The following is a 13,179-nucleotide window of genomic DNA, read 5'->3' on the forward strand; positions in this document are numbered from 1 at the left end:
CCCCATATTTTGAAATACTGATCATTGTTACCTTGGCACCTCAGAGTGAGTCCTCTTTTTTTAAGTGTATTTATTTATTTTGTGAGAGAGAGGGAGACAGAGTGTGCGCACACACGCAGGAGACGGGCAGAGAGAGACAATCCCAGTCAGCGTGCCAGCCCAGTGAGGACTTGATTCCATGACCCATGAGACCAAGACCTGAGCCGAAATCAAGAGTCCGACACTCAACACTGAACCCCCTCAGCATGAGCCCCTTAAGGAAGGTCATTCTGTAGCCCAAACTGCAAAGTCTGTGTTTCAATCACACTTAGAGGAAGGGGAGTTCAATCCCACAGACATTTATTGAGTATTTACTTTGGGCCAGGCATTAAACGCCGAGCCCTGGGGACACTGCCGGAAGAAGGCAGAGGCAGGAAGCGTCATCTTCCTTTTTTGCCCCTTTGTGGGACTTTGCAAACTGGGACACTTACTCAACCTGCTTGTTCATTCATTGAGCTCATCCATGTGCCAAGCTGCCTGCTGGATTAAAGTGATGAATCATTGTTCCTACCTTCAGAGAGCTGACAGACTAGTGGAAAGAACAGACATGGGAATGGAAAATTACGATAAAGGAACCAGAAGAGATTTGATCCATTCTGGAAGCTATGAAAGGCTTAGGCTACACTAGGAAATTTCATGGTCTTCCTAAACTCAGCGTGTCCAAATTAAACCAAAAATCTTCCCTCCCAAAGCTGCTCTTTTCCTAGTGTTTTTCTATCTCAGTAAATTGTACAATTTACTCACACAGTGACTTATTCATGCATGCACACATTCATTTAGAAATTTATTGAATGACTACTAAATGGGAACCACTGTATTGAGTGCTAGGGACACAGAAAGGAACAGAACAGACACAGGCCCTGAACACATGGAGTTTATAGTCTGAGGGTGTAGACAAGCATTAAAGAAATCATAACCTATAAATGGATAATAGTAAATTGTGATAGGGGCAGAGAAAGGTAAGAAAAGGTATAATACAGTAATGAACTTAGATTCTGATTCATCTAAATTGCTGAGGGGCATGGATCAGAAGGCCAGAGCAATCAGTGGATGGATATTCAGATTTGGATTGATGAACATGTATGGATATGGAAAGGTGTTCCTGATATGGTATACAGTGAAAAGTGTGTCTTACATGACTCCTTTTGTATGAAATATAAGGAGAGGCAGAATGAGTGTATATGCTAGGAGTCAGAATAGTGCTTACTTCTTGCTAGGCAATGGGAAAGGGCACAAAGGAGCCTTGTGGGTGCTGGAAATGGTCTATATCTCTTGATCTGGATGGGGGTTTCGTGCGTATAGTTAGTGTTAACATTCATCAAGCTTTACATCTAAACTTTATGAACTTTATTGTGTATATGTATGTATGTTTTCATCAAAGTTTTTAAAAATCAATGTATATATATGTATACTTGGGTATGTTTTATCCTCAGAGCGAAGACTCTGGCTGGGAAATGTGCAAATAAGGATGTTAACAATGAGTGTAATTATACTGTGGTAGAATTCTTTGTTTTGCATACTATATTTTCAAATGTTTCTACAAATCTTCATATAACCTTTTTTAAATGTTTATTTATTTATCTTGGAGAGGGGAGGGGCAGAGAGAGAAGGAGAGAGAGAATCCCAAGCAGCATCTGTGCTGTCAGCAAAGATCGATGCAGGGCTCGATCCCACAAACCATGAGATCGTGACCTGAGTCAAAATCAAGAGTTGGATGCTTAACCAACTGAACCACCCAGGTACCCCTATAACCTTTTATAATAGGAAAATTTTGAATAAAAAGCCACCTCACATTTGATACATTAAAAATTGAATAGGTTCTGAAAATTCTTCAAAATTAGAATGAAATTTATTCTTCCTTTTGCTAAGCTAAAGATCTCCCTGTGGCTCCCATATTGATTTCTCCATCTGATTAATATAAATGAAAGCTCAGAATCTGCTGTTGATTGAAAATTAGAAACATTTCCAAATTTTCTATTGGATTCCACTGGTCCTCCAAATTATTTCTACTCCTCCTGTGGTCTTGGTGGCCCAATCCTTATGCCCTTTATGGAAGAAGATTTTACAAATAAATTATGAAAGAGTTACGTTTCTTGTACCTTACACCATCTGGGATTCCAAACTGCTCTCCACTAAAAACTTTCACCACCTGAAAACTGAGAGCAAATGCTGACCATGAGACCTTCTCTCTTTCAGGACGATATCATCACCGTGATCAGCCGAGTGGATGAGAACTGGGCAGAAGGCAAGTTAGGAGATAAAGTCGGCATCTTCCCAATCTTGTTTGTAGAGGTACGTGAGTATCAAGTCTACATCTGATTCACGCCCACTCAGAAGAATGTATGTGCCACCGGGATGCCTGAGAGAAATTCCTTTTTGATATGAGGCTTATTTCAGAAGTAACTAAAGTCTCCAAGGAAAAGATTCCAGAAGATAACATTCAGTTCTGGCAAGTGTGTGGTGAAATGGACCTTTTTATTCTGATGGGAGTGTAAATAGTGCAGTGTCTCATACCCAAACTCAAAGAAACCCATGTCAATAACACTAAAAACCTACATCTCCTCTGATTCAGCAGTTGCATCAATCTGACAGTTTATTGTAAAGAAATATTCAAACAAGTACACAAAGATATATGTGTTCATCATGGCGTTGTATGTAATGGTGAAAAGCCAGAAGTAATCTAAACATCCGACAATAAGGATTTCGGTTTTTTAAATTATGGTGAGGAAAAAATATATATACCCATTAAACATAATGTTAAAGAAAATTCAGTATTTTTGAGTATTTGGTATATTATGAAAGACGTTTATGATTTGTTATTAAGTAAAGTTTAATGGGCATAGAGTTTCAGATTTAGAAGGTGAAGAAGTCCTAGAGATCTGTTTCACAACAATATGAACATACTCAACACTGCTGAATTGTACACTTTACAATGGTTGTTGCGGTAAATTTTCTGTTACATGTTTTTTGCCACAATTAACAAATGGAGCTATATTAAACTAGCTTCATAAATATGTGTGTATATAAATGGACAGGGGGTGGAACGATATGTACAAAACTGTTAACGGTGGTGATCACCAGATAGTGAGATTCTAGGTAATTTTCATTTTCTTCCGCTGCCCTGTATTTTGTAAATCTTCTGAAATAAGCATATATTACTTCTGGAGGTTTTTTAAGCTCCCTTAAAAAAGAAGAGCACATACTAGACCCTATCTGCCTATTTCTCAAGTATAATACTATAACCTGGAGTTCCCAACCTCTCTAGCCTTGAGCCTCACCCTAGCTTGAGGCAGGTCATTACAAATTTAAGAGAGGCTTCATTGTTTAACTGCATTAATTGGATGCTTACAAGGCACAAAGCATTAAAAGTGAGCACTGGGGAGCTATGAAAGAAGGAAAAGGCATGTTTTCCACCCTCTAGGAAGGCAGGGTGAAAATAGAATGGAGAATAGAGTTGGAGAATAGAATAGAATAGAGTTGGAGAAAAAGGGCCAGTTCTTTCATTCATAAGAGCTAAAGCAGGTTCTAAGCTTTCAAGGTTCTCTATAGCTCTTCTAACTTGATGCTGAAGAGATGAAAAATGGAAGGGAAGGATAGAGGAAGGGTCCAGAGAGTCTGGTCATCTTACCATCTCTAGTCAACAGTATTCTCTTTACCAGTCCTTTTATCTTGCTGAGGCCCCTTTCAGGCACACACACCCAATTCTCTCTACCTGTTCAAATTTCACTCATTTTACAAGGATCAGCTAGAACTGCTTTCTCCATAAAATTTCTAACCACTAGTTGAACACTCAGTTGTCTCTTTCTTCTCCAAACACCTGAAGGGTGTATTGCTTATTCCTCACAGGCTAGCCTGACACAGAAAGGCTCTTTGTAAAAAAAAAAAAAAAAAAAAAAAATAGCTTAAAAAGTGAATGAAGAGAAAAAAATTAGAAAACAAACCATTCAGGATAAAGAAATTGTGGTTTATATACACAATGGAGTACTACATGGCAATGAGAAAGAATGAAATCTTTTATAGCAACGTGGATGGAACTGGAGAGTGTTATGCTAAGTGAAGTAAGCCATACAGAGAAAGACAGATACCATATGTGTTCACTCTTATGTGGATCCTGAGAAACTTAACAGGAACCCATGGAGGAGGGGAAGAAAAAAAAAAAGAGGTTAGAGTGGGAGAGAGCCAAAGCATAAGAGACTGTTAAAAACTGAGAACAAACTGAGGGTTGATGGGGGGTGGGAGGGAGGGGAGGGTGGGTGATGGTATTGAGGAGAGCACCTTTTGGGATGAGCACTGGGTATTGTATGGAAACCAATTTGACAATAAATTTCATATATTAAAAAAAAAAAAAGAAAAGAAAACAAACCATTCAGTTTGACCCTGTCCTGTAAACATATATTCAATCATTCAACTAATGTTTCACTGAGTACCTGCTAAGTCAGGTCCTATGCTAAGTTCTAAAGATACAAAGAGATAATGGGTTCCTACTTGCAAGGACTATAAAGTCAGACGTTAATCAAGTAATTTTTAAGTGTGATGAATGATGCAAAGAATGAAAGGGAGGGAAATAAATGGGGGGAGGAGGGAACGATGTGCAACTGACCTGGGAAGGAGGTCAGCAAATACCTTGTATGCCAAGATCACCCAGATGGATAGGAGTTATGTAGGTAAGCACGGAGAGGAGAGTGTTTTAGGGAGTGGAGGTAACATATACCAAAGTCTGACAGGTTGAGGAAGTGTAGTGTATCCACAGGACCGAAAGAATACTAGAGCTGGAGCTTAGAAAGTAAGATAGTAACCTGACACACCAGGGAAGTGAGTGGGAGACAGGTCACTGAGGGCTTTATAAATCATCCTGTATTCGTCAGGATGAACTAGGTTATGCTATGGTAATAAATAGCCCCAAACTGCCAGTGACTTAGCAAGGAAAAACTTACTTCTCACCCACATTACATGTTTGGCACAGAACAGTGAGAAGCTGTGCTCACATAGTCACTCTAGAAAGCCACACTGAGGCTGGGCCACCTTGTAGTTGCCATCTGGAGCACATGGACTTCCCCAGTCTTCATAGCAGGGGAGGAGTAAGGAGGATTGAGTTGTGTATCAGCAAATGCCTCAGCTCAAAACTGACGCTTGTCACTCCACTCATGGCCCGTGGGCCTGAACCAGTCCCCTAGCCCCACCTGTCTTCAAGGCAGCTGAGAAGTACAGGGGAGCATGAGGAACATCTGATAAGTATGGTGGTCTGTGCCACATGGTAAGAAGTTTGGGCTTGATCCAGAAGTCAGTAGACACCACTGGAAGATTCTAAGGGACACAGTAACTCCATCAGACCTGGGTTTCTTTTTGTTGTTGTTGTATATTTATTTTTGAGAAAGACTGGGGTACGGGCAGAGAGAGAGGGAGACAGAGAATCCGAAGCAGGCTCCAGGCTCTGAGCTGTCAGCACACAGCCCGACACTGGGCTCGAACTCACAGACCTCCAGACCATGACTTGAGCCAAAGTCAGATGCTTAACCCACTGAGCCACCCAGGTGCCCCAGACTTGGATTTCTTAAAGTCTGCTCTTCTGGCTATAGTAAGAAGAATAATTTGAGGAGGAGAGAGGAAAAAGCAGGAAGGCCAGGTAGGAGGCTGGCGCATGGCTCCATTGGAAGATGACTGTGGCTTGGACTGGGAAACTGGAAACAAGTAGACAGATTCAAACACCATTTAGGAGGTAGATCCACAGGGCTTGGAGGTTGACAAAAGTGAGGAACAGGGGAGAGGGAGTGGTCAAGAATGCTTGCCCCACTTTCTGCTTTATGTGCCTAGGTTAGTGGTGGTGGAGCCGCTACCAAAGAGGGACAATTACAGTGATGGGGAGACAGTGGTTAAATTTCCAAGGACAGAGATCAGCTACAATCAATACCAAATTGGATACATAGGAGGTGCTTACATTTTTGCATTTTAGAGCTCGCGTGGTGCCCTGCATAATTTCAAGAAGCTTCTCCATAGCTCTGGGGGGGAAAAAAGCACCATTGATTTTATTACCCATTTTTGGTACTCTTTTTTCGAAAATTTCTACATTTAATGATTATTCATTTGGACACTCTCCCCACCCCTTCACCTCTAAAATTAGTGATTACGAGAACCCTCAAGATTATCATCAAACTAGCCATTGCTTCGTTTGTTCTCCTAATTGCTAGGAGGGGAAAAAGATAATCAAGTGGTTGCTCTAATCTGGAAACCTGATTTTCAAAAATTACTTGAAATCTAAATTGAGCTTTTTAAAGCAGTACTTAAATTTTGACTCCAGTCGTTTCATTAAGACTAGCACTTGCTAAGAACTCCTTAAACAAGTTTTGAATTATCAGTGCCATGCAAAGCAACTGAAAAGAAGGAAAGCTTTCTGGTAAGAGTGGCATGGGTTGTGTTTTTTTTTTTTCTTTTTTGCATAAACAGGATTTTTCTTGTTAATGCATCACTTGATTTATTGAATTACACCTGAATAAAAAGGTGGTAAAACAAATGCTGAGCTTATACCCATTCTTGTCAGGACTTCTCCAGTGAGGCCTGCCTGGGTTATGTGAACCTTGCTCAGCCCAATGAACCTCAAGGATATTGTTTCAAACGAGTGGGTACAAATTTAAGAGATGTGCAGTCTTTCCCCAACCGAGCTATTAATCACGTTGGCAGAACACAGGCAGACCAAGAGTCACACAAAGTCCTTTGTCAATGTTGCTGATGAAAACACTGAAGGTGTTGCTCACCAGGGGAAAAAGAACAATTAGGAAGCAGGAAAAAAAAAATCAATTGATTTCATTCTAGCTGTGAATGACCATAAAGAACTTTACTCATTCAACTCAAAGAGTATATGTTGCCCTCTTACTAAATCAACAATGGAGGGATAGGTGCTCTGGGGAATGTAGACATTGTCCTGAGCCCACACTGCCATCAGAGCTTGCCGACACAACTTCTGTAACTTCCTAGGTAGTCTCCCTACTTTTACACTGGTACGCTGGTACTTCTGAACAAAAAAATAAAAATAAAAACAAATACATAAAAGTCTAAACTTTTATGTATTTGTTTTTATTTGCATATGGCAAAATTTACTCTTTTTGGGTCCACTTCTATACATTTTGGTAAATACATCCAGTATACCCACACGACCATCAAGATATAGAATAGTTCCAGAGTGCCTGGGTGGTTCCGTCGGTTAAGCGTCCGACTTCAGCTCAGGTCATGGTCTCACAGTTCGTGATTTGAGCCCCGAATTGGGCTGTCTGCTGTCAATGCGGAACCTGCTTCAGATCCTCTCTGTCTCTCTCTGCACCCCACCTCTCTCAAAAATAAACAAACATTAAAAAAAAGATCTAGAATAGTTCCAACATCCCCCAAAAGTGCAACAACATGCTGACTCTTTGTAGTCAGCCCGTTCCTGACTCCCAGTAGCAGGCAATCACTGATCTGGTTTCTGCTCCTATAGTTTTCCTTTTTCTGAATGTCATAGCAATGGAATCCTGCAAAATGTAGCCTTGGAGTCTGGCGTCTTTCACTTAGCACAAAGCATTGGAGATTCATCCATGTAGTTAGGTATATCAGCAGCTCTTCCCTTTTTATTGCTAAGCCGCATTCCACTGCATGGATGTGCCAGAGTCTGTCCGTGCACCAGGTGAAAGACAATGCATTGTTTCTAGTTGTCGGCAGCTATGAGTGAAGCTGCCATAAACATTTGCATACCGATTTTTGAGCAGGCATAAGTTTTCCTGTCTCTTCAGTAATTACCTAGGAGTGAGATGGCTGGGTCAGATGCCAAGTGTGGGTTTAGCTTTGTAAGAAACTGCCAGAGCAAAGCATGAGCTTTTAAAAGCAGAAATCAGATTGTGTCACTCCTCTACCTAATCCTGCCAAAGGCTTCCTTTACACTTAGAATAAACTTGAGCCTCCCAGGACCTTTGTGACCCCGCCCCTGCCTGTCTCTGTGGTCTCTTTACCACCTGCTCCTCACTCCATTCCAGCTTCTGTTTCTTGCTTTTTTCTCAGACTGTTTTTCCCCCTCCTTAGGATCTTTTTACTTGATTATAATCCCTCTGCTTGGCATGTTCTTACCCCCATCTTCACAGAGCTGGTTCCTTCTTGTCATCTGTGTCTCAGTTAAATGCCACCTTCTCAGGGGAACTTCCTTGACCCACCCACCCCCATCTAAAGTAGGCGCCTCCCCCAACCCGTCTTTATCACGTCAAAGCACTTACTTCTGTCTGATATTTTCTTGTTTGGTTGTCTGTTTGCTGGCTGTGCCATTTATAAGTCACCCCTTCGGGCCACAGCCCTTTTATCTTTAAAGTGGGCATAATAGGGGCACCTGAGTGGTTCAGTCAGTTAAGCATCTGACTTCAGCCATGCTCATGATTTCATGGTCTGTGAGTTCAAGCTCTGTGTCGGGCTCTGTGCTGATAGCTCAGAGCCTGGAGCCTGCCTCAGATTCTGTGTCTTCCTCTATCTCTGCCCCTCCCCAACTTGTGCTCTGTCTCTCTGTCTCTCTCTCTCAAAGATAAACATACATACATACATACATACATACATACATAAGATGGACATAATAGGGGCACCTGGGTGGCTCATTAAGTTAAGTGTACAACTTCAGCTCAGATCATGATCTCACAGCTTGTAAGTTCGAGCCCCCCATCAGCCTCTGAGTGGGCTCTGTGCTGGCAGCTTGGAGCCTGGAGTCTGCTTCAGATTCTGTGTCTCCATTTCTCTCTCTGCCCCTCCCCCACTCACGCTCTGTCTCTCTCTCCTTCAAAAATAAATAAATATTTTTTAAAAATTTTTAAATAAATAAAATAAACTGGACATAGTAATGCCCCTTCCCCTACTCAATGATTCTTTTTCACAGTATTACAAGCTTTGTGAGGTAGAAATTGTATCTTCTTTAAAAACTTTCTATCTTGGGGGACGCCTGGGGTGGCTCAGTCAGTTGAACATCTGACTTAGGCTCAGGTCATGATCTCATGGTTTGTGAGTTTAAGCCCACATGGGGCCGGCTGCTGTCAGCACAGAGCCCACTTTGGATCCTCTGTCCCTTTCTCTCTCTGCCCCTCCCCTCCCCTTCTCTTTCCCTCTCTCTCAAAAATGAATAAACATTTAAAAATAAAAAAAGTTTTCTATCTTGGCTATGTTAATCATCTGCATATTGTCGTTAAAACGTTCTTAAATGGGCAAATTCCCTTTTATCTTTATAGTTGAATCTGTAAAGTGGAATGAGACACATGGCTTTGGAGGACAACTCTGTCCACGTATTCCAGCCTTCCAAAGGAATTGAACCCAAAATATAACACAGCTGGTGGCTGTGCTAGACCTAGCTGGTACTAGGTTGTCAGAGCTGGTTTTTATATTTTCAGGAATTTTGCTAGCTAGTTGTTAAACCATTGGTAGGTATTTGCACCGTAGAAATTGGGAAACTCTACAAATCAGGGCTTGCACTTTTGTTTTTTCTTTTCTTTTCTTTTCTGTCTCCATACACCGGCATATTAGAGACTAAGAGGTATGGAACAAGAGAGAAATGTGAGGAGTTAAAAGTGTTTAAAGAAAGTAGTAAAAGCAGCATAAAGATTCAAAGTCCCAAATACATTTACATTACGGTTCAAATGCTTATAAGATGAGAAAACCTGACCAAGTCCATCCATGTGTGATTCCACAAGCACTCACTGAGCATCCGCTGTGGGACAGGGCCGAGACGAACATGTATGAGCTCGCTGCCATCAGGTAGCTAACAGTCCAGTGGGGGAAGGAAATGATTGCAGTGTGTTGTGTAAAGTGCCATGGTGGAAAAGGATAGAAGCTGCAGCCCACGCAGTGGCATTCAGGAGTGGCTGAAGGAGGAAAAGGGGAGGGTGTGCCTGGGAGAAATGGGTAAAGGAAGAGTGCTCCCGATCAGGGAAGAGTATCATGACTTACTTTTAACCCCTGGAGACCTCAGTGAGGAAGGAGAGCAATATCTACTTTGCAAGAGACTTGTCGGAATTTCTTGATGCAACCAAGTAGCTGGGACATATCGATAAAAGGAGGAACCTGACCAAAGAGTGATGGCTGAGGTGGCGGCATCCGAACCCGCTTCAGACTAGCCTGGGTAGGACTTAGCTGCTCACACCAGATCAGGAAGACTAACCTCTCATGGACTTTCTGTGTTTTCAGCCCAACCTCACTGCAAGACACCTCCTAGAAAAGAACAAAGGCGGTCAATCGGTCCGCACAAAGAACCTGTCTCTGGTACCCTCATGCTCCCGAAGCAAAGCAGCCAACACGCCCACCCTCCGCAGGGGCCCTGGGTCCAGGAGGAAAGGGCCCGGGCAGTTCTCCATCACAACAGCTTTGAACACTCTCAACAGGATGGTCCATTCTCCCTCGGGGCGCCATATGGTGGAGATCAGCACCCCAGTGCTCATCAGCTCCAGCAACCCCTCTGTGATCACCCAGCACACGGAAAAAGGAGATATTCCTCCCAGCTCTGTGGGGCAGGTAGGAAACAAACCCCTGGGATAAGGGCACCTCGGAGTCAGGCAGGTGATGCACACCATGTCATAAACAGTATTGGATATTTAGTACCTGCTGAGCATCCATAATGCACTAATAACAACTAATGTGTATATTATATGTCAGAGCTGTAGACACATGATTCCATGTCATCCTTGAACCAGCCTCTTGAGTTAGGTACTATTACTGTTCTCCCCATTTTATAGATAAGAAAACTGAGGCCAAGAGGAGTTAAATAACTTGCAAGATCTTCACAGACACTGTGCTTTCCCATGCTGAAAGCCATGACATAGTTCCCGTCCCATAAAGAACTTCTCTCCCAGGAGACAATAGCACCCATTTTCTAGAGAGAGTTTTGGCATCATGATTAGAGATTCACTGTTCCATTCTATCCTCTGACAATGTCTTAGGCATCATGCGGAAAGGAAGGAAAAGAGGGAAAGAGAAATTGTGGGTTACTGGGTGTTTTCAGGACTGGTTACATAATTTGCAGGGCCCAGTGGAATGTGAAAATGCAGGCCCCTTGCTCAAAAATGACTAAGAATTTCAAGGGGCCCCTGGGTGGCTCATTTGGTTGAGGGTCCGACTTCGGCTCAGGTCATGGTCTTTCTGTTCGAGAGTTCAAGCCCCACATCAGGCTCTGTGCTAACAAACAGCTCGGAACCTGGAGCCTGCTTCAGATTCTGTATCTCTCTCTCTCTCTCTCCCCCTCCCCTGCTCATGCTCTGCCTCTCTCTGTCTCTCAAAAATAAATAAATGTTAAAAAAAAATTTTTAAAAGAATTTTGATACATCAACAGCAGAGCATTAAACCGAGTGAAGAGCCCTTCTCAATACAGAGCCCCATGTGACTATATGTGTCACATGGACACACACACACACACACACACACACACACTCACACACAAAGCCAGCCCTGCGTGTTTTTATATGGAGTACCTAATAAGATAACACAGGAAAGTGCTCAGTGCCAGTGCTTGGCACATGCTAAGCCCCCAGTAAGCATTAGCTGTTAATACTATTATTATTCAGCCCAATCACTGAATTGCCAAATGAAGAGAGATACACCAAGGGGCGATTGTAGCAATCCAGAAACAGAAGTACTTCTAACAGCATGTGGCTATTTAGGTTGGAGGGTACTTTGAAAGATGAAGGACTGGAGGTATGAGGCAAAGTAATTAAGAACAACTGCATGTTGGGGATTCTGCTGAAAACACTCTTTGGAACCGGGCAGGTGGCAGCTTGAAAGGACAAACTTCAACTTGCACGGATGTATTTTTTTTAAAGCTGTAAATCTTGTTTTTAAACATGAATCTCTACCTTGGGATTAAAGGACTTAATTGGACTCTAATCCCTTTTTAACAAGACAAGAAGGAGGAGAAAGTCAAGGGCTTCTCAAAGACCTGTATGCTGGTCGAAAATGAAAACAATCACCATCAACAACATTTTCTATCTCCTACCACCGTCTGGATCTCCAAGAGGCTGGTTCTTCACGTGCCTCAGCCCACCACCTGTACTACATGCCCACACACACACACGCACATGCACACACACATACACATTTTCCCCTCCACATACTCTCTCCTTACATAAAAAACTATAACGTTCCCTTCCTACACACACATTCCAAATGCTTTTTTACAAGTACATACACGCTTTGTGCTCAGAGTTCTCCCTCCACCACACACACGCACACACACACACTCTCTCTCTCTAAAATGAGGGGCCTAGTGACTCACAATTAAGCCAAAGACTAACAGAATTTTTCTAAAGCCGTTTTTATAGAGAGAGAGAGATAGGTAGATATTTATAAAGTACAGCCCACACTCAGAAGATCTAAGCAAGCTCACTCAGCTGTAAGTTGGTTTCCCAAGAGATTTAGCCAAGAGTCACTTTTCATGTGCCTTTTAAATTCTTCTTTCCAGTCATTTACCTTATCCATAGAGAGGCTAGAGCAGAGTGGAGAATCCTAGTAGGATTTAAAATAAATAGTATTTTTTAAAATTAAATTAAAAAATATAAAGTAAAATAGTGTTTCTTCCTAGTTTTCACAGAGGTGAGAATTCCAAAATTTGGCATTTGCATATCCTATTCCCAGGGAACCTTTGCACGGTATTGATAATAGCCTTTCTCAATTCAGATGGCCGTGGATTTTAAGTGTTTCTACATGTTTGCCCAAGTGTTGTCAAAAATGCTCTTAAAATACTTCATTTACAAGCTACATCTAAAGATGGGTAAAACATTGAGCAAATGACAAGTTCTTTTGCTTCCTTTTTCCTCTAACATCCTTGAGAGCTGAGGTTTGATCTAACTTTTCAGGTTTCCCCTCTATTCCCCATCCCAGCACCCTGCACAGTGTCTACTCTGTAATAGGCACTCAGTAAATCAGGAAATCAAGACTTTTGACTTAAACATCTGGGCAGATAGTTGTGATGTATACTCAGACAGGAAAGCCTGGAGGAGGAATAATTTCCTGTAGAGATCTCACAGGTCAGTGTAGCTTTTTCAACCAATAAACATCTGTTGGGTGCTTACAGTGTGCTCATAACCATAGTGAGTACTGGGGATTCTACTACCAAAACAACAGGAACAATAGTCATCTTGAACACTTACTGAGACTAATATGATT

At 42.1% G+C, this 13,179-nt stretch overlaps 1 protein-coding gene across 7 annotated transcripts in view; it reads left to right on the forward strand.

Annotated features, from left to right (window-relative positions):
* SH3RF2 (SH3 domain containing ring finger 2) overlaps positions 1 to 13,179 on the forward strand; it is a 143,920-nt gene that overhangs the window by 65,646 nt on the left and 65,095 nt on the right. For all 7 annotated transcript variants that reach the window (XM_045060495.1, XM_019833843.3, XM_019833842.3 and 4 more), the window contains 2 exons: positions 2,236 to 2,331; positions 10,213 to 10,536. In XM_045060495.1, coding sequence (XP_044916430.1) covers positions 2,236 to 2,331; positions 10,213 to 10,536 — 420 coding nt within the window. The remainder of the gene's footprint in view (positions 1 to 2,235; positions 2,332 to 10,212; positions 10,537 to 13,179) is intronic.

This window comes from Felis catus, chromosome A1, assembly GCF_018350175.1.
Source record: "Felis catus isolate Fca126 chromosome A1, F.catus_Fca126_mat1.0, whole genome shotgun sequence".
In the NCBI taxonomy this organism is placed as follows: domain Eukaryota; kingdom Metazoa; phylum Chordata; class Mammalia; order Carnivora; family Felidae; genus Felis; species Felis catus.